General features: G+C 35.5%; 1 protein-coding gene across 1 annotated transcript; it reads left to right on the top strand.

Annotated features, from left to right (window-relative positions):
- Positions 1–1,666: 1,666 nt before the first annotated feature.
- On the top strand, positions 1,667–23,838 carry YIPF7 (Yip1 domain family member 7). The gene is made up of 6 exons (XM_067735859.1): positions 1,667–1,784; positions 3,306–3,422; positions 9,195–9,356; positions 16,037–16,181; positions 20,602–20,783; positions 23,337–23,838. Exons 2-6 carry the CDS (start codon positions 3,307–3,309, stop codon positions 23,497–23,499), a joined length of 768 nt encoding a protein of 255 aa, XP_067591960.1. The 5' UTR covers positions 1,667–1,784; position 3,306; the 3' UTR covers positions 23,500–23,838.
- Positions 23,839–24,124: the final 286 nt, after the last annotated feature.

Below are 24,124 nucleotides of genomic sequence, written 5' to 3'. Positions count from 1 at the left end.
ATACATGGGGAGTCTCACATTCTATAAAGGAAAGTCAGCAAGAAGCAGATAGCAGGGGAACTTGACCTCCAGCCATGATGTTGATATTAAGGACAAAACCACCAGATCCAGATAGGTATTGGGAGTATTAACCAGGGTACCTGGGTCAGAACTAGGGAGAAACCTCCTGGAAGTAAACTTCAGATGTAAAGGGAACAAATTCAGGCAGTTTCCTGGGATGGAAATTAATGTGATGCTAAATTATTTGTGGTACCAATTCCAACACGTTGCAGGGGGGTGGTTCCCATGCAGCACCAAGCAATTCTTGGGACACTAGGTGGGTGTCCTACAATTCAACTCAATCTGACAGTATCTACCTAGAGATGGCGTCAGATTCCATAGGTTAAGAGCTCAGTCCCAACAGAATGTCTCCCCCACCCCCATCAGATACCAGTAGCTAGACCAGGTTGTTACCTGTACTTCTGACCCATGGGCTATAAATCAGAGGTTACCACGATCTCCTCCTTCGATTCAATTTATTTGCAAGAGTGGCTCCCAGAACTCAGAGAAAACAATTTACTTACTAGACTATTAGTTTACTTTGAAAGGATATAACTCAGGAACAGCCAGATGGAAGAGATTCATAGGGCAAGGTATGGTGAAAGGGTGCAGAGTTTCCATGCCCTCTCCACAAGGGTGTCACTCTCCCAGCACCTCCACATGTTTACCAATCCAGAAGCTCTCCAAACACCATCCTTTTGGGGTTTTATGAAAGCTTCATTATATAGTCATGATTGATTAAATCATTGGCCATTGGCAACTGATTCAACATCTAGAACCTCTTCCCTCCTCAGAGGTTAGGATAGGAATGACAGTTCCAACCCTCTAATCACATTATTGGCTCCATTGGCAGCCAGCCCCCATCCGTAGGTGACGTCCCAAAATTACCTCATTAACATACCAAAACACTTTTGTCACTCTCAACACTTAGAAAATTCCAAGGGTTTTGGGAGCTATGAGTGAGGAACCATGAGCAAAGACCAAATATATATATGAGAAATGTATTTTGGTCAACTGGATGACCATATATATATTTTTCTTATAAATCACAATATCATATGTGCCTTTCAGTGGTCAAGATTGGGTCAAAAATGAGAGAGAACATGCCCTATAAATGAGGAGTGCTCCTAGATCACATTAGTATATCCATTTGGGGCTGTGATGGAGAAGTAAGAAGTAAGGAAAAATATCAGAGGTAGATCATGGGTAGTCTTCCTAAACGTTGTTTATATAAACTGAATGGTTCATATTTGGATAAAATTGATAACATTCATTTTCAGATTGTTGCTAAGATCATCATGCTAAGATCATGTACCATATATTGATTTTTACTGCATATTATTAGGAAATCTTGTCTAGGGTGAATTACTCTCATAGGCTAAAATGCAGAAGGAGTGTTAAGGCCTCTTTATTGTTTGTCTCAAATAAATAACTTTAAATCATTGTTTAAGGGTATATTAGTCACAGAAGGAAACTGAATCCACCATATCAAATTTTCTCTACACCATTCACTGTGTTTATACACTTTAACAAGTATTACGAGATACTGTGTTTGGCTTTTGGCAGGTTTTTGTTTGTTTGTTTTTTTTTTTTTTTTTGGCTGTAGCATCTGTTCAGAGTGTCAGAGTACAAATTTAGAAGCTTATATATATAGCCAGCAGGTCATCTTTTCATGAGCTGTTGTTAAAAATTTCTCAGATAAAGCTACATTTGTTGGAGGATCTTTCGACTAAAATAATATAAAGGTATGTGTCTGATCCTTCTAAAAAATTTGGCATTTAAACAAAATATAAAGCTGGGTTATGTAAGGACTTTAATACCTATAGTCATATTACATAAAGCTTTGCATGTTCTGAAAACTTACTGTATTTTCCAGTAAAATTACTCTCTATGCTTTATAATAACATATTTTCATGGACTGAGAAAGTTCTGCTCTTAAACTTTAAATTCTTTAAATTATAAGTTGTTAAAAGATTTAACACTCTCCTAGTCCTGATTTTAGTTTATATAATCATAGTTACTTTTATACACATTACTAATGAAAAATCTTGACTTCTTATATCAGATGTATGAATCTAATTTTAGAAAAGCTTTCTGTATTTTTACTGAGCTGAAAAAAATTTGATATATTTGACAACTGTTACCTGCATATTTCTGATTAATGAGGCCCTTAGAGCTAAGGCTGTTTATGCAGTTTCATTTGAAATTTATTGTAAGTAGTATTCCATAGATTTATTATAATTATATGGATTACTGTTAGTGATTTTTAAATTCATTCTTTTGAAATAGAAAGCTTTTCAAAGAAAAAATAAAGGTTAAAATGTTGAGTTGAAAACCATATCTGTCAGGTTGAAAAGATTCTTTACTCCATTCTCTAATTTTCATCCAAAGAGACACTATTACCCACTTTGCTATTGTTTTCTTTCCCCACCTTTTCCTCCTGTCAAGTCTTTCTTTTTCCCTCTGCTATTCTAAACCGTTAGGTCTATATCAAGATCATGCACTCCTCTTCATTCCCAGAAGTGAATAAAAACTATGTAGATGGTGTATGGAAAGATAGACCGTGTTCCTGTAGCAGAATTTAGCCTTTCTCCCTCTGACTTAGCATAAGCCTAAGTGCAGCAGGCAGGGCAAGAGAAAAGGAAAATGTTTCAAACACCTTTTAGGAATTATAAAGTAGAACTAGGAGGTTAGTTTTTAGAGTTTTGTCTATGTTTTGGGGAGAAGAGAGGCTGTTAGCACACTTTAAAGCTCTATGAGAAAATCAAACATTATTATTATTAGCTGTTTGCTTTCTGGCCTTGCAACAAGATATATATATAGATAGATAGATAGATAGATAGATAGATACACACACATATATATGTATATATATGTATATCTCTCTCTATATATATTCTTATAGTGGGGAACTAACATTGTTTAAGGGAAAACTTTCTAGATGTATACCAACTTTTAAACTTTTTCTCTTAAACTGCTGAGAATAAGGTATTAGGTGAAGAATGTTTTTTTTTTCAGATCAGTTAAAGTCAATTTAGTCAAAGTCACAGTCCTAGTGAGTGAAAACTTCAGAAAAGTGAATTGAAGATATAGGTTTTGTAAATGACTTTCAAGCATACATTTCCACACCCTTCCCCCATTCAAAGACTACCTTGTTCTCTAATAGGAATCCTGCCATAATCACAGCATCTATTAATCCTCGTAAATACCTCAAGGGAACCTTTATTGACTCCTAAACTTCTGCATTTTTCACTCTTATTTTTCAGGATGTCAAACTTGGGACAATTTGACTCCGACTTTTACCAATCTAATTATAACATTGAAAATCAGGAGCAGAGTTATAATGATTCTAATGCCTATGGAAATCTTTATGGATCTAGAAAGTAAGTACTTGACACTGAGAAAATATGTTCTCATTTTAAGAAGTCATAATATTTTGACAGGGAGTTTCAGGTAGGGAGTTTCCCTTGAGGGAAGCAAAACCTCTCCCCGCTGTATCTCAGTAAAATGCCCAAGAAGAAATATTAGGAAAGGGCAGAGAAATGAATTCAGTTTCCCATGAATGGCCTCGATCGCCTCAGGCGATCAAGGTGAAAGACTTGTCGCCTCAGGTGAAAGACTTGTCTCCTCTTTTCAAAACATCACTTAACCGGGAGCATGAATACAGGCCCTGGACAAACAGAAAACATTTTCCTTTTACCTGATATTTCCCAGGATACTGCTCAAGAAACCTATTTTGTTCAACTTAATAAACATTTACTGAGTGCCTGCATGTGTGTCGGAAATTAAGAAAGGCACTATAAACCCAAAGATAAAGAAGAAATCTATAATCTTTTCCCTCACAAAATTAAAAAATTTATGTTGGAGAGGGGGACAATTAAATATGCTATTATAATACAGTGTGGCAATTCCTAACTGAAATCGAGATAAATGTAGTTCAGAATGTGTTAGTTATTTGAGTTGACAATTCAACTTGAGTTGAAAATAAATTTAAAAATGATTAAGAATTTAGTATTTACCCTCTACTAGTGCCCCAAATAGGGCAGTTAGAATGAGAAGAATTTGGTTCAATCTGGCTCTGGTATTTGTTTTTTGTCACATTGGGAAAGACAACTTCCCCAACTGAGTGTGTTAAACTGAGAAATAAGGATGTTAATAATACCTGCTTCGTGAGAATTGTCTGAAGAACAATTGTGATAATGTGCAGGAATGTGTGTGTTAAAGTAAAGCCATTATAATATATATGTTATTTTTTCATATAACTATAGTTTGCAGAAGCAATGGACACCATTGCCGAGTCACTTAAACATGCATTTGGTTACACAGTTGCTTCTTTAGATGTTCTTTTACATTAGTGAACTGTGAGAAGGGACAGAGAAATTAAGGAATTTTTCCAAGGTCACACAGCTCGTAAAAAATGGGGTTAGGCTACTAGTCCAAGGTTGTTGGATTAGACTAAGGGGCATATAACTTATTGTAAAATCAAGACATTTTTGAGAGTAAAATGTGTGCTATTAATAACAATGTTGGTACAATAAGAATAAACTGGATCATCTCAGGCAAACTGGGATGTGTGGTTACTGTGCCATTCCAGCAAGTTTAGGGCAAATAACCACATAAGAAATACTTCAAATTTATTAATTCTTGAAGTTTATTTTTCGAACACAGGTAAGTACCTTGAAAACTCCAGAATAAGGAGGAAAAAACAGAATAAATACAACAGGCAGTGGGAACTCTTCCGTTTCAACTACACCCAAGACAATTTGGATGTTGTTTTTATGGGCTGATGACTCCTGCAGACACAAGCAGATAGGTGCCGTTTTCACAAGCTACATCCTTACTACTCGTGCTGAACCACTGCTCTAAAGCGATAGGGAAAGGAATTGGTAACCAATGTTTTTAAAACTGTAGAAATTAAATATCTGGAATTTTATCTCATTCATGCCCCTAGTCTATGTTGTCTAGCATTAGTCAAATTGCCATAAGAACATCTTAACATGAAAAGCAATCCATACCTCTATCTACCTATCTATCTGAATATTATCACCAGGCAACTTAAATGTGTTTAAAATATTTATAAGAAAAATGGGGGAAAAGGATAAAGCTGTCTAGAATTGGCTCAATCATTGCTGAATCCAACAACAGAAAAAGAAGTTAATTTTATTTCATTTATGATTTACAGTTTGGAAGGTCGAGAAAAAACAGAAAAGTGTATGATGGCCCAGGGAGTAGTTTGAGCATGAAGGTATTACAGGATGGTAACTCAAAATATATAAGCCACATGAAAGCTATCTAATAGGATTTTTCAGCTCTGTGCTCCTGTTTTATTGAAGGGATCCAGTGGTCTGCTGTTTCTTTTCTCCCTTCTCTTCTCCAGATGGAATAAGCACCTGGGCAGCATCCGCAATCCACATTTTCAGACTAAACGAAACTGAAAAGTCCAGTAAAAGAGAGACAAAGCTGTCTCCTTAAGCAGGGACTGAAACCACAGCCTTCTCCCCCCACCCCAGCCCACCCAATTTTCTTTCTCCATTTGACTGCACATATCAATGTTGACCAGAAATCAAGATGACAAGGAGATGGAAATTAATATAACCAAGTGAGGGCAAGTTATGATTATATTGCATTAGGTTGATGGCCTGGCCTACTTCAGATGCTTAGCATTTAAATCCAAGTCCTGATTTGGATGTGGTAAATTCCAACCCACACTGCAAGTCTCAGGAATTAGAAAAGGGCATATTAGCTGTGGTACTTTTATGAGGTACATAAAACATGGAGTCAGGTCAGTGATTTACAAGTGTGCATCAAATAACTCCAGAAACTTGATCTTTTATTCATACAGTGAATAGTTCAATTAAAATGTACCCCAAATCAGAATAAGATGTTCATCATACTGGCAAAAGACATAGGAATCCAGTAGCTAGTTATAATCAGTCTCTCTCTCCCTGTCCCCTGCCCCATTCCCTCCTCCTCAGTATGAGAGCTCATTTTAAAACACTTGTTATGCTCAATGAATGGCGTAGTGATCTGAAAGCTGGTTGAATGTGCTTCTTATGAATGAAGATATTTATATTTTTAACCAAGTTTTCTTAGTTTAGGATGAACAAGATGGAGTTTTCTCATTAAAAAAACAACTTAACTATCCAGTCATTCAGATAGGCATTATTTCCAATGACTGCAGCCAGTTTTCTAGGCTATATTTTCCCACTGCAGTTTCCAGCTTTTGAAATAGGAAATCTATTCCAATTATTTAGAGTAAGAAATAGCTGTTTCTGCAGAAAGGTGACAACAACTGGAAAACTCCCTTTGAATGTTTCAGCAGGACTTGAACAGATAGATACTGAATTATCAGCTTTTCTGAGTCTCTAGACCTGCGATTCCTTTAGTGTTTCAAGCATAGTTAATGGCACATCATTATGTGTACCCGCTGGCTGAGCCAGGATCTGGGAATGTCATACAAGCCCATTCCCCCAGGGATCAGACTGAAAAAGGAAAGGAACATCAATTGACCCTCATGATGGAAGTCCATACAGTTTTGGAAAAACAAAGCCTCTAATAAAATACGTACCTATTGATTATGTGATGCGACAGAAAACTGACTCTGTGCAACAGACATAATTCTGAAACCACCGAAAGTATAACTGAGTCTTCTAACAGTGATCTTCTGTATTTACATTGGAAGGTGAATGTTAAGTCCTGTTGTCTCAGAAACAGTTAAATATTTTTCCCAAGCTGGAGGCCATGCCGTATCTTAACACAATATCATCTAAGTAAAGACAAGCCTCTTCAGGCTGGTTGGAACTGTATAACCCCATGTATAGGTGGTGAGAAGGGGAATGTTGAAGAATTAGTGAGCATTCAGAGGGGTTGTATATGGACCAGGTGTGGCCATTGCTTCATGGCTTAGAGACGGAAAGCCAAGCCAGGCATGGGTGTAGTGGAGATTCTCCTGGTAGGAAAACAAAGGGTGGGTGGGATGTTGTCGAAGTCAGTCTGGGTGTTCCAGGGAAACCAAAATGGGAAAAAGCTAGAGATGATCAGCACAGAAGGAATACAAACTCTTGACTTCCTATTAATGTTGTTTTCTCCGAGGAAGTGGCAGACTGGGAGACAACAATTTGCAAATAGAGAAGATGCTGTTTCAGGGTGTGAGGAAGGTGTCTAGAATGCTTCAGTGTCAGTCTCGGGAAGAGAACAGCATGCAGATACTTAGCTAATGCTTATTGATCACTTTTTGTGTGCCCCACGCTAACCTAAGTGCTTTATTTATTTCAGCTAATTTAATTCATCATAACCTTATGAGTTCTATTATTGTCTTCATATTACAGATGAGGAAACTGAGGCACAGAATGTGAAATGATTTGCCTAAGATTATAAAATTGGGATTTGAACCCAGGCAGTCAGACTCCAGGAGTCCTGTTTGCTAAGCACTCTACTTGGTTCAGGATACATCCTACGATGGGACTAGCATTACAGGCAGAAATATAATACATAGAGTTGGAAAGCAAAAGAAGGGAAAAATGACCAAGAATGTTGCCAGTCGTTCTAAAGGAGGCTTTTGCACTCACTTCACAGTTGTTTGAAATGATTTTTACAGGAATAGGAGATGCCTGTTAACAAAGGTAATATTTAAATCCTAGCAGCCAGAGTCCAGTGTTTATTCTGGTCTAATTCAGTTGAAATTTGGAATAATGTGTTGAGTCAGAAATCATCAAAGTTTCAGTATTTACCTTCTCAAAGAGCTAATTAAGATGCTCTGTAATCAAGGAAATCAAGGACCACTTTTTATGTTCCTTTCCCTCCCCTCCCCTCCCCTTCCCTTCCCTTCCCTTCCCTTCCCTTTCCTTTCCTTTCGGTAAAAACAATTTGAAATGACCAAATAACCTCATGGATGAGCCCTTTTTTCTTCCTTCCTTTCTCTTCCTGCAAGAAGTTATTTACTAAGATTGTTTTCCAACTTTCTCACACAAATGGTGAAATAAAAACCAAATAAAAGCACAATCAAGGAAATATTGTAATATGGTGTTTCAACAAAACTAAACTGCACATTTCAAAAGACGGACAGTGAAGTCAGCTATGGAAGACTTTTAAGTCAGGTTCTCAAAGATAATTTGATTGTCAATAACTGTCTGGGAATAGCCAGAGCTAAAAAGTCTACTCCTTGATGGACAACGGTCAGTTTAGGTGTTTTTTTTTTTCCTATGAATTGACTACTATTAAAATTTTGATTTTTAAAACTTTTTATTGAAATATAGTTGATTTACAATGTTGTGTTAGTTTCAGGTGTACAGCAAAGTGATTCAATTATATATATATATATATATATATATATATTCTTCTTTTACATTCTCTTCCATTATAGGTTACTACAAGATATTGAGTATAGTTCCCTGTGCTATACAGTAGGTTCTTGTTGATTATCTATTTTAAACATAGTAGTGTGTATATGTTAATTCCAAACTCCTAATTTATCCCTCCCTCTCTTTCCCCTTTAGTAACCATAAGTTTGTTTTCTATGTCTGTGGGTCTATTTCTGTTTTGTAAATAAGTTCATTTGTATCTTTTTTTTTTTAGATTCTACAAATAAGCAATAGCATATGATATTTGTCTTTCTCTGTCTGTCTGACTTCACTTAGTATGACTATGATTTTTTACTTGCTGCCTCCACAGATTTATAGGGAATGTCCTGTTTGGTGACCGTCCCTGAAAACCAGTGAAAAAGCAGCATTGTGTAGGGATCAGGGCACTGCTCAGACAGTTTCAGTTCACAGTCCAGCACCTGAATGTTATTGTGTGTTACCAGGCAAGTCATTCAGTCTCCATGAACCTGTATTTCTTTTTCTGTAAGATGGGATTAAAACTACGGTTTTTACCTTGCAGAATTTTAATTACGTGAGAAAATGTGAAGGAGAGTGTCCAGCACATTGTAAATTATCAATACATGTTAGTCAATATGGATCATTCTTCTAGAGAGTTTTTTCACAACTAGTCACTTTTTTTGATTAAATTTAAACGTCAGGCAAGTTAATTCTTTCATGGGTAAATAGTCATAAAAACTAGGAGAAATCATAAAAGGAATATTGTAGTTTCCTTCCTTGATTTGTCATAGTAGCCCTTTCTTAGATGTGTAAATATCAGTATTTTCCTTTTTCTAGACAACAAGCCAGTGAGCAGCCTCAGGCTGCCTTCGTCCCACCAGAGACGCTCGTGTCATCCAGTTATGCGGGACAATTCTTTCAGCCAGCATCCAACCAGGATTATTATTCACCATCTTCTTACATTGACAGTTTTGATGAAGAGCCTCCTTTACTAGAAGATAAGTCAAGGAAGTGCTATTAATGTGCGTACAGCTCAAAGAACAATAGCAATAATCAGCTCTTAATGTGCGCTGTCAGCATGCCGCACACAGTGTTTTATGTGATTATTCCACATATAAACAAGAGTCTGCCAGACCAACACACTTAAACCTTTGGGAGTTTGTCTCCTGTATGTGTGGGGACAATTGGAAGTAGATACGAGCTATTGCTGTGCTAGTCTTGCAGTTTTTAAATGTTTCTTCACTGTTTCTTGAATGTGGACTCCCTGACCATATCTAGACAACAGTGAAGACATCTTTTGGCAGAGTGATTATATCAGAGTAACCACAAGCATATCTTACTATTTTCTGCTATGTTTGCCTGGGAGCAAAGTGGGTAGTTTCTCAGTACTCTTTTTTTGTTGTCATGGAGAAAAGACAGGTTTTTTTTCCCTTCCTGGCTCATGTGAGCCCGCACATCTCAGATAGATATGACTAAGTGGGAAGGAATATGATTCCAGTAAATAGCACTGTTGGTGGCAAGGAAACCTAGGGACGCTTGCAGTTAAAAGTGGCCCCCAAAGATTTCAGGCATCTTCCATCCATTGATTTTTTTTTTAATCCAGCCAATTTATATCTGCCACTTTTGTTCTTAAGGAATATCAACATGATGCTAGAAAACTAAAGTTCAAGGAGATTTATATTTGGAAGCCAACGGGCTTCCCTGGTGGTGCCGTGGTTGAGAGTTCGCCTGCCGATGCAGGGGACACGGGTTTGTGCCCCCGTCTGGGAAGATCCCACATGCCGCGGAGCGGCTGGGCCCGTGAGCCATGGCCGCTGAGTCTGCGCGTCCGGAGCCTGTGCTCCGCAACGGGAGAGGCCACAGCAGTGAGAGGCCCGCGTACCGAAAAAAAAAAAAAAAAATTTGGAAGCCAAGGAGAAATATTCACAGGCTAACTGCTCTAACTCTTTTGTATGTAGTCCAGTGAAAAGGGATAGGCTAAAATTCCCAATATTTCACATCAAAAGATCATTGTTTGCTTCTTATGAACACAGCCAGCCCCCTGATAGTAAAACATTCTTCTCTCTTTGCCTTCAAATTAAGAAAAGAGGAAAGATTTAAACCATTCAGAAAAGCACAGAGATTTATATAATCGATTTGTTGGCTCTTTAGAAGCCAGTTAAGTTTTTGGATCAATTACGCTTAACCAATTCATTCTAATTTGCCTCTGCATCTGATATCTAACACCTGAAAGTTATAAGCCATTCTCATCAAGAATTTTCCTTGACTCCACCAACATCTCTACATAAAAAAAACTATCAATTGACTAATTATAAAATTAATCTATATTCAAAATAGAAATTTGGAAAATATAGAAACATATGAATAAAAATATTTAAAAATCACCAAAAATTTTGTCTCTGAGACATATCATTAATAATTTGATGTAATTTCTTCCATCCTTTATTCTGTTTTTCTATGAATATATACATATATACACTAAAAAATGAAATACTATATTTCTTTGACTATGAATATATTGGTAAATACTTAAAAATAAAAGTTGGATCATACTATGGGCATAAAGTTTTATATTTTTTAAAGTTACTTTATATCATAAGCATTTCTATACAGGCATTCTTTAAAGTCATTAAATGTTATTTGAAAATATGACATGTAATGGCTTCATAATATTTTACTATATACAAGCACTATATTTTAAATCTACCATAGAGGTCATTCTTTATAATCAATAATGCTTTGGTGAATATCATAGTAAAAACTTTGACCTGTACAGAATCTGTCCTTAGGATGGAACTATAACATTGGGATTACTGGGTCAAAAGTCATTTATACTGTCAGGCTCATCTAGAAAAATAATGAGCCAACAGACCTCCATAGTAGAATATGAAATGTCTTTGTTAAGTTGATAGGCAAAAAGGCAAAAAAGAATACTTTTTATTTCTTGGTTACTAGAAAAGTTAGACCTTTTTTTCATATGTTTATTGACTGTTTTATATGTTTTTTTTGTATGTTTATTGTTTTACATGTTTTTACTTCTTTCTGTTTTTCAAGTTCTTTGCCAGATTTCCTATCGGAATCTTAAGATTTTTCCTTTCCTTTTTTATTTATAGAGATATTTATATGGTAAAGATATTAATTATTGTCTGGAATATGTATTTCAAGCTTTTTTTCCCTAGGTTGTGTTTGCCATCTAATTTGTTTGTGGGATATTAGGGCATATAGTCATTTTATTAATCATGTTTATGTTTTTAACTCCACAATATTTTTCTTGGTAACTTTTCTTTCCAATTGCTCTTTTGTTTAGAATATATTTCTCCAGCTCTAGATACTGCTTATATCCTCTTGTAGATTCTTAAATTTTTAAATTATCTTTTTGTTTTTCACTTAAATTTTTGATTCATTGAAAATTGTTTTAGGTTAGTACATGAAGTAGAATTTAACTTTGTTTTTTTTCTTTAATGATTAATCAATTTTTCCTGTAACATTTACTGAAAATAATTTTTTCTACTTGTCTCAGATGCCTCCATTCTAATATTCTAAACTCAAATACATTCTCCCATGATGTCTTCTTAAATTTCAAATAGGAAATATACTAAATTTCCCCTCCTACTACATCTCAGAGAAATTCCTAGATTGTTTTGTTTTCTCTTTGTGATTATCTCCACCAAATATATTGTATATTAGAAGAGAGCGTATCTGATATAATTTTGCATTTTGAGTCTATGAAATTTCTAGACTCTGATCCAATATGTTCTTCAGGCTGGGTGACTTTGTGAAAGCCTCAACCCTCATCTGTCTAAAAGATATAAAAAGACCATAGGCAGGATTTCTAGGATAAGATGATAAAAGACATTTCCTAGTTTTTATTGAGCGTACACCAAAACAACCTATAAAATTATGAAGTTATAATAATTAACATCCCTTGCACAAAAACATGTTATTTGAAAGTGCACTCATTTATTCCTTAAACACTTAGTTGTCTAAAAGACTTGTTTCGTTTTATGTAAGAATAATAACCTTTGCTATTTGATCATGTATAATCAATGTTAACAAATGCAACTTGAAGAATAATAGTCAATTCAAATCTGTCAGACTAGAAAAATTACTGTGATATTTACATTTGTAGCATAGCCTGATGTTTACATTTGAAAGGCCAGTGCCACAATTTGCATAGTAAACAAAGATATTAATTCATTTTTATAACATATATATTGTATACTTTACTACCACTAGATGACAGCAAAACAATAAATTTTGCATTCAAATTTCACAGCAGTTTCATCTTTTTTTATCTTGTAAAATAAGTTGTTATATTAGGGTATCTACAATTGATAAATAGGTATCTCATTTGCATACCTTATAATAAATTTGAAAACAAAATATTATGGAGATGTATTTTGGTAAAAAACACACAAAATATTTTTTCTTATGAAAATATTTAGTAGGTCCTATGTTCATTCATTGTTTCATGACTCCATGTTGAAACATGCAAAAGTTAATTATGCCATCAAATAAATGGCTGATATCAGTAATAATGTCTCATAAAGCATTTTCATCTGGGTTTCTTCAGGAATAATGATTATGCTTTTAGAGGAGAAAGGCATTTTGAATTAAAGGCCACTTTATTGTGGTGAATACTGAAAACATATTGTTAACGTAAATATATAAATTGAAAATAAAGTTTGAAGACAACATAAGCCTCAGGTGAAATTCATTTAAACTATAGTATTTCTCAATTTTTAAAATCTTCTGCTATTTTAAAAATCGCATTGGACATTCTAACCTATTTTAAGTTGGTGAACTACTCATATACTCCAAAGTGTATGTTCATTAAGAAATATATAAATACACTGTGAAACTAAAAAGGGAAGTTGAAATGTAAATGATTTGCTCACTATTTATTTAATTCAAATTAAATTCAAATTCTTTCTTTTCAAGCTTGGGTTGGCTATCAATTGTCAACCTGGTTGTGAAAAGAGTGAAAGATACACTTTCTATCCTAGTTCGGGCAATGTCTGGCTGACCTTCTAAAAATGTCTAGGCCCCTGTTAGAGCAAGGTCCCTGTATGTCATGGCGATCGTTGAAAGTTCATCTAGTATTCTGTGTGTAGAATGTCAGCTTTGCAAGGTGTTTAGGTGGTATACACAACTATAAAAGAAGTTGAATTATACCCTGTCTCTGACCAAAGAGCGTTACTAAATTCTGGGAAGGGAAGTTGAATGGCAGGTACCAATGATTTAGGGAGACAATCCTTCACATGGGAGAACTGGGCTCACTTCAAAAAACTACAAACCTTATGAGATTAGATGCATGTTGACTCAACAACAGCTATATGATTAAAAGCATGGGTTCTTTTTTTCTTTTGTACCCTCTTGTTTTGTACCCTATCCCTAGCCCCTGGCAACCACTTTTCTGCTCCAACTCTATGAGTTTGACTTAAAATTTTTTTAGACTCCACATACAAGTGATACCATGCAGTATTTGACTTTCTCTGTCTGGCTTATTTCACTTAGAAAAATGCTCTCAAGGGCCATTCATGTTGTCACAAATGACAGGATTTCCTTGCTTTTTTATGACTGAATAGTATTCCAATGTATATGTATATATATATATATATATATATATATATATGTATACCACAACTTTTTTACACGTTCATCCAGCAGTGTACACTTTGGTGGTTTCCATGTCTTGGCAGTTGCTGCTTTCAGCACGGGGGTGCAGATATCTCTTTGATATCCTGTTTTTGTTTCCTTCAGATATATTCCCAGAAGTGGCATGGCTGGATCATACAGTAGTTTTATTTTTTATTTACTTTTTTTTTTTTTTTTGCGGTACGCGGGCCTCTCACTGTTGTGGCCTCTCCCGCTGCGGAGCACAGGCTCCGGACGCGCAGGCTCAGAGGCCATGGCTCACGGACCCAGCCGCTCCTCAGCATGTAGGATCTCCCCGGACCGGGGCACGAAACCGTGTCCCCTGCATCGGCAGGCAGACTCTCAACCACTGCGCCACCAGGAAAGCCCAGTAGTTCTATTTTTAAAAAACATTTTGAGGAACGCCCATACTGTTCTCCATACTGGCTGCACCAATAAACATTCCCACGAAGAGTGCACAAATGTTCCCTTTTCTCCACATCCTTGCCAACACTTAATTTCTTGTCTTTTTGATGTTAGCCATTCTAACAGGTGTGAGATGATATTGTGGTTCTGATTTGCATTTCCCTGATGATTAATGGTGTTGAGCACATTTTCATGTACCTGTTGGCCATTTGTATGTCTTCTTTGGAAAAATTTCTGTTCAGTTCTTCTGTCCATTTTTTAATTGGACTATTTTATTTATTTAGTTTTCTATTACTGGCTCTGTGACTTTGGGAAAGTTCATCACTCCAAACCTCAGCCATCTGATGCACAAAGTAGGAATAAAATAACAGTACCAGCCTCAATGCATGTCAGTAAGACCAACACATGTAAATCTTGTAAGGCTTACAGCAAAATTCAGTAAAAATATTCAGTTAAAAAGAATTCCACTCTTTTTAGCTCAAATGTATGTACTTTCTAGTAGTTTAGCTCCAGTTTTTCCTAACCTCCACCTCACCCATATTCAAATTTAAAATGAGAGAAGGAGGGTAACCAGCTTGATTACTGGTTCCTAAGTGGTGACGTTATATTCTCCTTTATGAATGTCCTTTTTTTTCTACTCCAGATGCATCTTAAAGTTTAGCTTTATAGGAGTGGTGAGGAAAGTAACTGGTGTGATGTTGGCATTTATTTCTATATTCAGTGGATGTCAAATGGCTGGTTTTTTTGTTTTTTTTTTAATGAAAAAGATATAAGAGGAGCAGAATCTAGCAGCGGGGTCTGTAAAGGGACAGTCAGAATTCTTTGAAAAACAAGGCATTGGAGAAATAATTAGAAATTACTAATTGAGTGTAGACTCATGGACACTGAGCCCACTGCTTTTGGATATTTTATTCTAGCATCACCACTCATAAAAGGGAAAGGTTAATTGTCTCAAGAATTTAATCTCTGAATACACAGACTCAACAACACACAGCACTGACCTTATTAAAATATGTATGCACGCCATGATTGCTTTTACTTGCTGAATGAGCCATTGCCTTTTCTCTTCTGTGGAGTTTCAGGCAGTTAGCATGGTATTGCTCTTCTCATCAGGCGGAGTATAAGTAAAATCCCAGACCTAGGCTAAGTGTCTTTAGCTTAGATAATACTGCTAATTGAAAATTATGCATGTTTGGTAGGACAAGTTTCAGAAGTGTAAGCAATAGAAAATGCAGGAAAAAGAAATATCTCAATGGGCATTAAGATGGGACTTTTCGTTTGTTAGCTACCATTATATTTTGTTTTTACTGTATAATGTCCATTTCCTCATTTTTGGCTGCATTTTAAGCTTCTATTTGCTGCAGAAGGCAGGGAAATTTTTCCTTGATGGAATTATTTCTCTAAAATATATCTTTCAGCTCATTGTGTGGGAATAAAAAGTCTTTTTTTTTGTTTCAAGGTTGCTATATATTACGTAGAACTTTAAACTATGAAGGTATAACAATCAGATTAAAGTGCTAAGTAAATTAATAATATTTGTTAACTTTAATTAAAGAATATTACTCATGTTTATTTTTCTATATTTATATTATCTCCTCCCCCTTCTTCTTTATAGAACTTGGAATTAATTTTGATCACATACGGCAAAAAACATTGACAGTGTTAAACCCACTGAAGCCAGCAGATGGCAGCCTTATGAATGAAACAGACCTCACTGGGCCCATCCTGTTTTGTGGGGTCCTAGGAGCTTCCCTACTTCTGGTAATGGACGGCAGCAAGCATTACATATTCTTTTTTTTTTTTTCCTTTTTTTAAGCTAACATTGGTTTATCTAAGTTTCATGTTTACAGCATTATATTTATACTTCTGCATACACCACAGCCAAGTACCAGATTTTAAGGCACGTCCTTTCAAATGTCATTTTTGAAGAGGTCTTTGTAAATACGGAAGAAAGTATAGCACTTTATGAAGTGAAAATTGTTTGATTCATAACTACATTTTTTTTTGGTGAGAGAGACATATTTAATAGAACCATAATGACACAGAGAAACTGCCATCATGTATTACAACAGATAAAAAATGTAAATTTAAATAGAATTTCAAAAATCAAATCACCAAGACAGATTTTCAACAAAGCAGGAAATCATATAAATGATTTGCTTGTAATTTAAGTCTTTTTTGTTGTTTAGAAAAGACTGTCGATCTGAAAAAGTTGGAGGAACACATGGATTTGGGAAACAGAGGGCTGAAATTTTATTTCTTGTTTTCTGTGAGATTTCTGTTGTGACACTGGACAAATCCCCTCTATTTACTCATCATTTTCATTGCTGGGGTGTATCTATCTCTAGACTATTTCAAATATTCTGTTAGGTATGAGATGAGTCTCCTTGTTTCTGGTTAGGCTATTATGAATAAATTGACTTGCAACGATAAGCAGTGATTTGTTTATTCAACCTGTATATTTCCCCTATCATTTTAGTTTTCTCTTTTTTATGAAGGCAATTTTTCCCCTAACATCTCCATTTGTCTTGTGTATGGGCCTCTTTCGTTCTTTAAATCTGGGAGTAATGATATTCAGAGTCATCAAAAAAGAAAAACATATTTCCACCTAGGTTAAGTTTAGAAGGTATTCTAGCTTATAGTTTAGAAAAATGATTTCTCCACCCAAAAAAGGGAAGAAAAAGAAGAAATGAGAAAGGTCTATGATTTTGTATTAAGGAGGTAATGACAATACATTAAAAACAGAGGATGAACAAGATGGTCAAGCCAGTCTGACAAGTACAGTTTCAATAGGGCACAAAGAGATAAATTTGGCAAGAGAGGTAATATAGGAAATTAAAGATTCTAAGAAAAGTCCTTAAAATAACTACTCATTTCACTTTCCTTTCTTACAGCTATCCACTTCCCTAATGCAGCTATACTTCTCAAAACTAGCTGTAAAATGTATTTGCAACTAAATGAGTCTTCACTTTTCATTATTAATTACATAATACTAATCGAAATTCTGATAGAAATCTAATTTCTGCATTGTAGTGTGGTCAATAATCACATCATATTTACCCAATGCAATAGTACTTAGTTATAGCATCTTATTTCTTCCTTTGAACTACAGCAAATGCAAATACTCAAATAATCTAGCACTATACCAACCAGAGTTTTAATTTAGTCTCTAACGTCCCTTCTGTCTTTGTCATAGTAATTTGATAATCTTAGATTAAGCTGCTAAGTAAGACCATGTCAATTAATCAAATTGTCAGAAACAATCAATTTAATATATTAACTCATCTTTCTTTTTCAGGTAATTTGTAATATAACAGCTGTTTGTTTTTCTGTAGAAAATATTACTATTACCACCTCTTAAAGGAAAGCATTAATCCCATTAAGATCATTTTTGGGTACATAATGTTAGTTGGAATTATTTAAATATCCTCTCTTTTGTTTTAAGTGCAAAGTAATACAGGCAAAGAACTCAACTGAAAGTGGAAAAATTGGATCTGCCCCTAACTTTGCCTCCAGGTGTGATCCTGAACCTTGTTTTTTGTTTTCCTATTTCTTGGCCTTCATTTTTTTCATTTTGAAGATCAAAAAGGAGGTTTATATAAGTGGTTCTTAAGGTTCGTTTCAGTTGTGAAATTTTAGGGAATGTGTAAAAGTGCGTATTTTCTCAAACTTTTTAGGCAAATATTTTCACTTCACCTTTACCATTAGATGTGGTCACTTCAGAACTGATTCTGATACATGTAGAACAATAAGGACCGAAAAACTCCACTGGATATTAATAAAGCCAAATTTAACTCAGAGTCCATTTGAGGCTGTTAACCCTGCCCTGGATATCTAAAATTAAAATGTAAAAGATGATTTTATGGGCTGGTATATGCATTGTACTAGAGAAAGCAAAACTAAATCCAGAAACAATATTCAAATCTGTTCATTATCTCTGGAGGCGTAAGATTCATAGTCACATACTCATCATTTTTATGATTTATAATTATATAAGGCACAACACCTTTCAGTGGACTTTCTTCATGTTGAAGGAAGCAAACTAAAAAGAACTGCTTCAAACACTCAACACAAATTTAACTTTACTTATTCTTCCTCTTAAAATTATTTTCACCCCCCAAACCATGAACACAAGTGTTTTAAAGCTATGGCTCCATTTAATTTTTCTAGTAGAGCTAAGAGTGTGATCTGGAAAAGGAACATGCACAGCCAATATAAAAGCATAATCAGAAGAATAAGAAGTATTTCAAGTAAAGATGTAGTAATAAGGGTGGTACAAGGCTGACCTAAAAATTTTTGAATTTAAAAAGAAATCGAACATTTATTTTCCATTTCAATTACAAGTCCTTGTTAGAATTTGAAACAACTTAAAAAATGGGACTGGCCCTGCCAGATGGAGTTGTACCTCAAATTAGATAAACTAACAAGAGTAAGAGATAAGGAGAGAGGTCAGTAACTGATATGGAAAAGGACAATTTTACTACCAAATTAGTTTTATCCACCCTCTATTTACCCCATGCACAAAACTGGTTAGGGTCATGGACCAGCTATGTGTCCTTTGGGTACAGGGAAGTTGTGTTTCACCATTACAACTATTCCTACCTCAGAATTATCCCACCCAATTAAAATATTAAGTAGAATGTTTCTCTAATACATGAAAGTGATTTGAAATTGTCACTATTTTCCAAGTGGAGCAAACTCACCCAATAGAGCAGTACATAACTGATGTGTTTCTTTTAGCATGCCCATTAGCATTATTGGCATTATTTCACAAAATAGCCAGGAGGACTTATTATGACTAATGCAGCAAAGAATTCTGCAGCATAGCCCAGGGACATTTTGTGAAAGAACTTTGTAGTGATCAACTTCCCCAACTGCAGAGGAAGAAAACTTCAAAATAGCCGGACAATTTTAAACATTAAAACGGTCATGATATTCTCCATTAATTAATTACAAAATAAATATCTCTTTATTCTGTAAGACATAAGGACAGCTATGGAGCAGAAAAAAGGACAGCTAAAAAGCTCTCTCCCTGAATAAACTTACCAGATCCTTTGTTGTTTTCAAATAATTCCCATGAAAACTGGAGTCAGCCTCCTCAATCTTTATCTAGAATTTCTAACCAGCTTAATGTATATATATAAAAATGACATGCATTCTTTACTGGAGCTTTGGCACCCTCGGGTAGCAAACATTAAAATATCCTGGGTTGAATCAGTAGTAGATTGTGACTTTCCCTGGATGAGTTTAACGGTGCTGGCTCAGGAACAAGTCTCTCGTGCTCTGTGGGTGATGGCTATTTTGATGAATCCTCAGGTCAGTGGTCTATCCTGAACACTACTGACTTCCTTTAACAATACCTCTTTTGTGATTTGCTATCAGTTGGTTTATATAAATCAGTTTTTCATAAAGTCTGTTCAGTTAAGCTGGTAATAGGCATTATGAAAACAAAGGATTCTGGGGTCAGATAAGTTTGGGGTATACTGGCTTAAATAAGGTTAAATAAGTCCCCTTGTTTACGACTTGTTAGAGCTCCTGCAGGTGTTAAAGACCTAAATTTTAGAGCTGGACTGCCTGGATTCAAAACTGAGCTCCACTGCTTACCATTATTTTACCTTGGGCAAGTTCCTTAACCTCTCTGCACCTCAGTTTCCTCATGTGTATAATGGGTACAACAATGGTACCAACTAATTATGTTGTGTGGATTAAATAAATTAATATATGTGAAATCTTTAGAATAGGACCGAACATAGTAAATCTGACAGATGTTTGCTAATATTACTAATATGTTTTGTAAATCTCCAAGACTAAATTGGAATGTTTTCATTAATTTATTCATCCATTTAATTGTTCAACAGATATGGGGAGAAAAATATATCCTTACCTATGCCTAGTACCCCAATAGGCAATCTATGATAAAAAATATAAATCTGGAAATATAAGCACGCTTGTGCCATCTCACGTATAGTTCAAGGAGGGGGGGTGGTGGTGTTTGTTTTCATGACCTGAATCCGTATAACAGGCAGTATTTTTTCCAGAACTCCCAGTCTCGAGACTTATACTACAAAGACATGAACAGCATTGAGCTGATTGATTCGAAAATACTCTCTGCTTTGTTGACAATCTGATTTCTTCTTGATGTTTGTTCTATGTTCAAACCGTTTTCTTCCCGTTGTTTCAGGCAGGAAAAGTCCAGTTTGGTTACGTGTATGGCACGAGTGCCATTGGCTGCTTAGGGATTCACGCCTTACTAAACTTGATGAGCTCTTCAGGGGTGTCCTGTGGCTGCGTGGCGAGTGTTCTGGGTTACTGCCTGATACCCATGGTCATCCTGTCCAGCTGTGCCATCTTCTTTTCACTGCAGTAAGCGTCTGTGTGTGCTAATTGACCCCACCTGCACAATCATCGCTAGGGTTTGCCACACCAGTACAACAGTTAGCCTCTTTCTGATCATGTTAGTAGTGGGATTGGGGAAACTGGCTATTAAAAGCTACATACAGATTCAGGAAAGTAGGTCGGTTTTGGCTCAGGTGCTGTTCCTTTCGATGATTTAAAAAATAAATTAAACGAAGTTATCTTTAAAATTGGCACTTTGTAAGTTGTCACATCCTTCAGTATGAACTATTGTCATGGGTAATATAACCAACAACAGAAAATTCACTTGTTTGAATTAAGAAGAGTAAGTGCCTGGTGCACACTGACAAATTGCTTCAGCTCCCAAGCACTCTGCCTTCTAGGCAGGAAGCAAGTATTCTTTCTCAGCTGGACTCTTGCAGTGCAGAATTCCCAGGAAGCCTAATGAGGATATTACTGCTAGAGAACTTTATAGCATATATGCTCAGTCAATATTTTTTTTTCTTTTTTACTTCCTGGGCAGATAGTATTTGCAATTCAAAAATATTAATGAGGATTCAGTAGATATGCTTCTGTCGGGCACTTTCCCAGGGCAGTGCATATCACTACCACTTTGGTTGGGAAGAGTAAGTAATTACATAGTCCTTTGTCACCTGCCATGCTCCAAATCCAATTAGAAATAAACATTTGCCATCAGTGCTCATTCTTCCACATCCAAAGGAGACACAATTCACATTTTTTTTTCTTGGATGATCCAAGTTTTAGGTTATCAACACTATACTGGATAGGATATTACATACAGAATTTTGCCAATGCCAGATAAACATTTTAGAAAGACTTTAATATTTTTGTTTAGATATAATCTCAGATATTTTCTTCATAACGTTATTGAGAATGACATAGATGGAAATGCTTTTTTTGTTTTAATATGGTTTCATTTTGAAAGTAATAGTCTTGAGAATAACAGAGCAAACTCTTACTTTACCAGCGAGTGCTTAACACGTAAAAGAGAGGAATACAACAGAAAATGGAAACTTTGAATGTATAAGTACAATGTGAGTTAAAGGTGTATTTATTGAGTCTTGTCCATGGAAAAATTCCACTTTTTGTATATCATGTTCCTTAGCAAGCTGTTCTGTTTGCTATGTTGTTTGGTACAGATGTTTGACAAGTTACTACAGAGTTCAGTTTTACAACTTCCATTTTGTCAGATGCTTTTGCCAAAGAATACTATAATGATCAACCATTTAAAAATTCTAGGTTTTAGACATTATTTCCATCAAAGTTTAGCTTTGGGGTATCTTAAATGACTCCAGATTATTAGGGAAAGAAAATAAAAACTACAACTCTTGAATTTTGAGACTCATCAGAGGTCTGGACATTTTTCATTAGATTTTCATTCTGAAATGTAAAGGATGAATTAGAAATCCTTTAAATTATATTAATGGGGAATAAGCTATCTGATCTCTAAGACCATTAAACTGAAATTGCCTTTTTGGGCATATTACTATAACATTCAAATGAATTATATATAATCTCACATTTTTGTTCACCAAAACCTGTAAATTGAATCACTCTAAATTTTATTTCTAATAGATATTAACTAAACCTAAAAATGTAATATTTACTAGAGTGTTTTAAAATATTTTTGGTTTGTTCATAATCTAAGGCATCATAAGCTATATTGTACACTTTTTCACTTGTTTTGCTTTGGTTCAATTATTAAAAGTAGGTATTTCTGTCATTCTCACAAATAATAAACACAATTCTCAATTTCAGATTCAGCCAGGATCAAGTGAGGCAGTATAGTTTGACAGTGGCTAGAACAATATGCTGGTACTTAGCAGCACTTGACCTAATGACCATTTCACTTTGCAATTTTTTTAAGTCACTTCACTCCCATTTCTTCCTAAAGAACCAATTGTCTCCACAGTTACTTTTTGAAGATACCAATTTGAACAAATCCATTTTGATATTATAAAAATCCACACGTTTATTTGCCAAAGTGATCTTCAGCAATGAGGTGGGAGGCCACACACATCTGTGCCTTACTGCTGCATCTGTTCCCTCCCTGAGCTGTGTCAGGCTTTGCTGTCCTAGACAAAAACCCAGGACATGGACCTGGGAGCGCTGGGGAGTAGGAACCCCACTGGAATGCGAGTCCAGTCATTTTTCTGCTCATACCGGGGGTAAATTTAGGAAGAAAGTGGGGAAAAGAAATCTGTAGCTATAAAAGAAGTCTCTAAACATAGCTTATATAAAAGAATTTCGGAAGTTGGGATTTGAATGTTGACTCATGAGAGTGACAGCAGGTCAATTCTTCTGTTTCCAATAATCTGAGTTTTTACCACCCTATAAAATATTTAGCTTCTAATGGTGAACTTGATTCAAAAATTTTCTAAATAGCTGAGGCCTTTGAGTTCCTGTGGTTCCTCACCCTCCTTTTACAAATTGAGAAAGTGGTTATAAATATTGTACCAAGGACATTTCAGAGGCAGCTGTGATTCAATAACCTCTTTTTCTCCTGGTGTAAGATAACCATCTCCTTTGTCTTTGCTCTAGGGGCACCTTTGGAACTGTGTTGGCACTGGTCATCATTGGCTGGTGTAGTCTCTCAGCCTCCAAAATTTTCACTTCAGCCTTGGCCATGGAAGGACAGCAGCTTCTCATTGCCTACCCTTGTGCCTTACTTTATGGGCTTTTTGCCCTCCTAACAGTTTTCTGAAGATTATTTGAGATGGCATTACAGGATTCTATTTGTTTGTCGCTCAGATTATCCTGGAAATGTATTGGCATTCACATTTGGTCATATGATTTCTGTTTTATCGCTGTTGAGAGAATAATAAGCAGAGAGACAAAACAGCACTTAAGGATGGGGCTCTAATAGGCTGTTTGGTTTTAATGATGATTTGCTTATTGGTTGGTGCATTAAAACAATTTAAAATACTTTAAAATAAAAAGGGATACAGTTGTTGTACTGATGGACCCTGCTTTTCTTAATGGATGTATTTCTGAGAAATTGTAAGTAAATAAAATCATATGCTGACTGGGTAGAGGAAATCTACAGTGAGCCTTTTGAGAAATCTTCATGACAGTTCAAGCTGTGTACAAGTTGTTTAAGTCACACTGTCCAGGACCTTTGGAGAATTTCAGGGGAGGTGTTATTTAGGCTTTGATTCACCTGAGAGTCAAAGAATCTCCTGCCTTTCCATTCATTTACTTTCACAACTATTGTTTGGTCCCATTTGCACAATGCATTCACTCACCACTTTTTCAAGCACTAACTTCCTTCTTACTTGGTTTAGATGCCATGGTTCATTACTATAATTTCTCCCTTGAATATGTATATC

The sequence above is a fragment of the Pseudorca crassidens genome, chromosome 4 (genome assembly GCF_039906515.1).
Source record: "Pseudorca crassidens isolate mPseCra1 chromosome 4, mPseCra1.hap1, whole genome shotgun sequence".
Classification (NCBI taxonomy): domain Eukaryota; kingdom Metazoa; phylum Chordata; class Mammalia; order Artiodactyla; family Delphinidae; genus Pseudorca; species Pseudorca crassidens.
The sequence above is the reverse complement of the archived record's forward strand: the minus strand, read 5'-3'. Positions and strand labels throughout refer to the sequence as shown.

What these genes read in the sequence shown, in the direction of transcription:
- YIPF7 (XM_067735859.1), top strand. Translation starts at nt 3,307, where the DNA reads ATGTCAAACTTGGGACAATTTGACTCCGACTTTTACCAATCTAATTAT. An exon ending in AATCTTTATGGATCTAGAAA is followed by an intron (nt 3,423 to 9,194) that starts GTAAGTACTTGA and finishes TCCTTTTTCTAG; the next exon opens with ACAACAAGCCAGTGAGCAGC. An exon ending in TAGGAGCTTCCCTACTTCTG is followed by an intron (nt 16,182 to 20,601) that starts GTAATGGACGGC and finishes CCGTTGTTTCAG; the next exon opens with GCAGGAAAAGTCCAGTTTGG.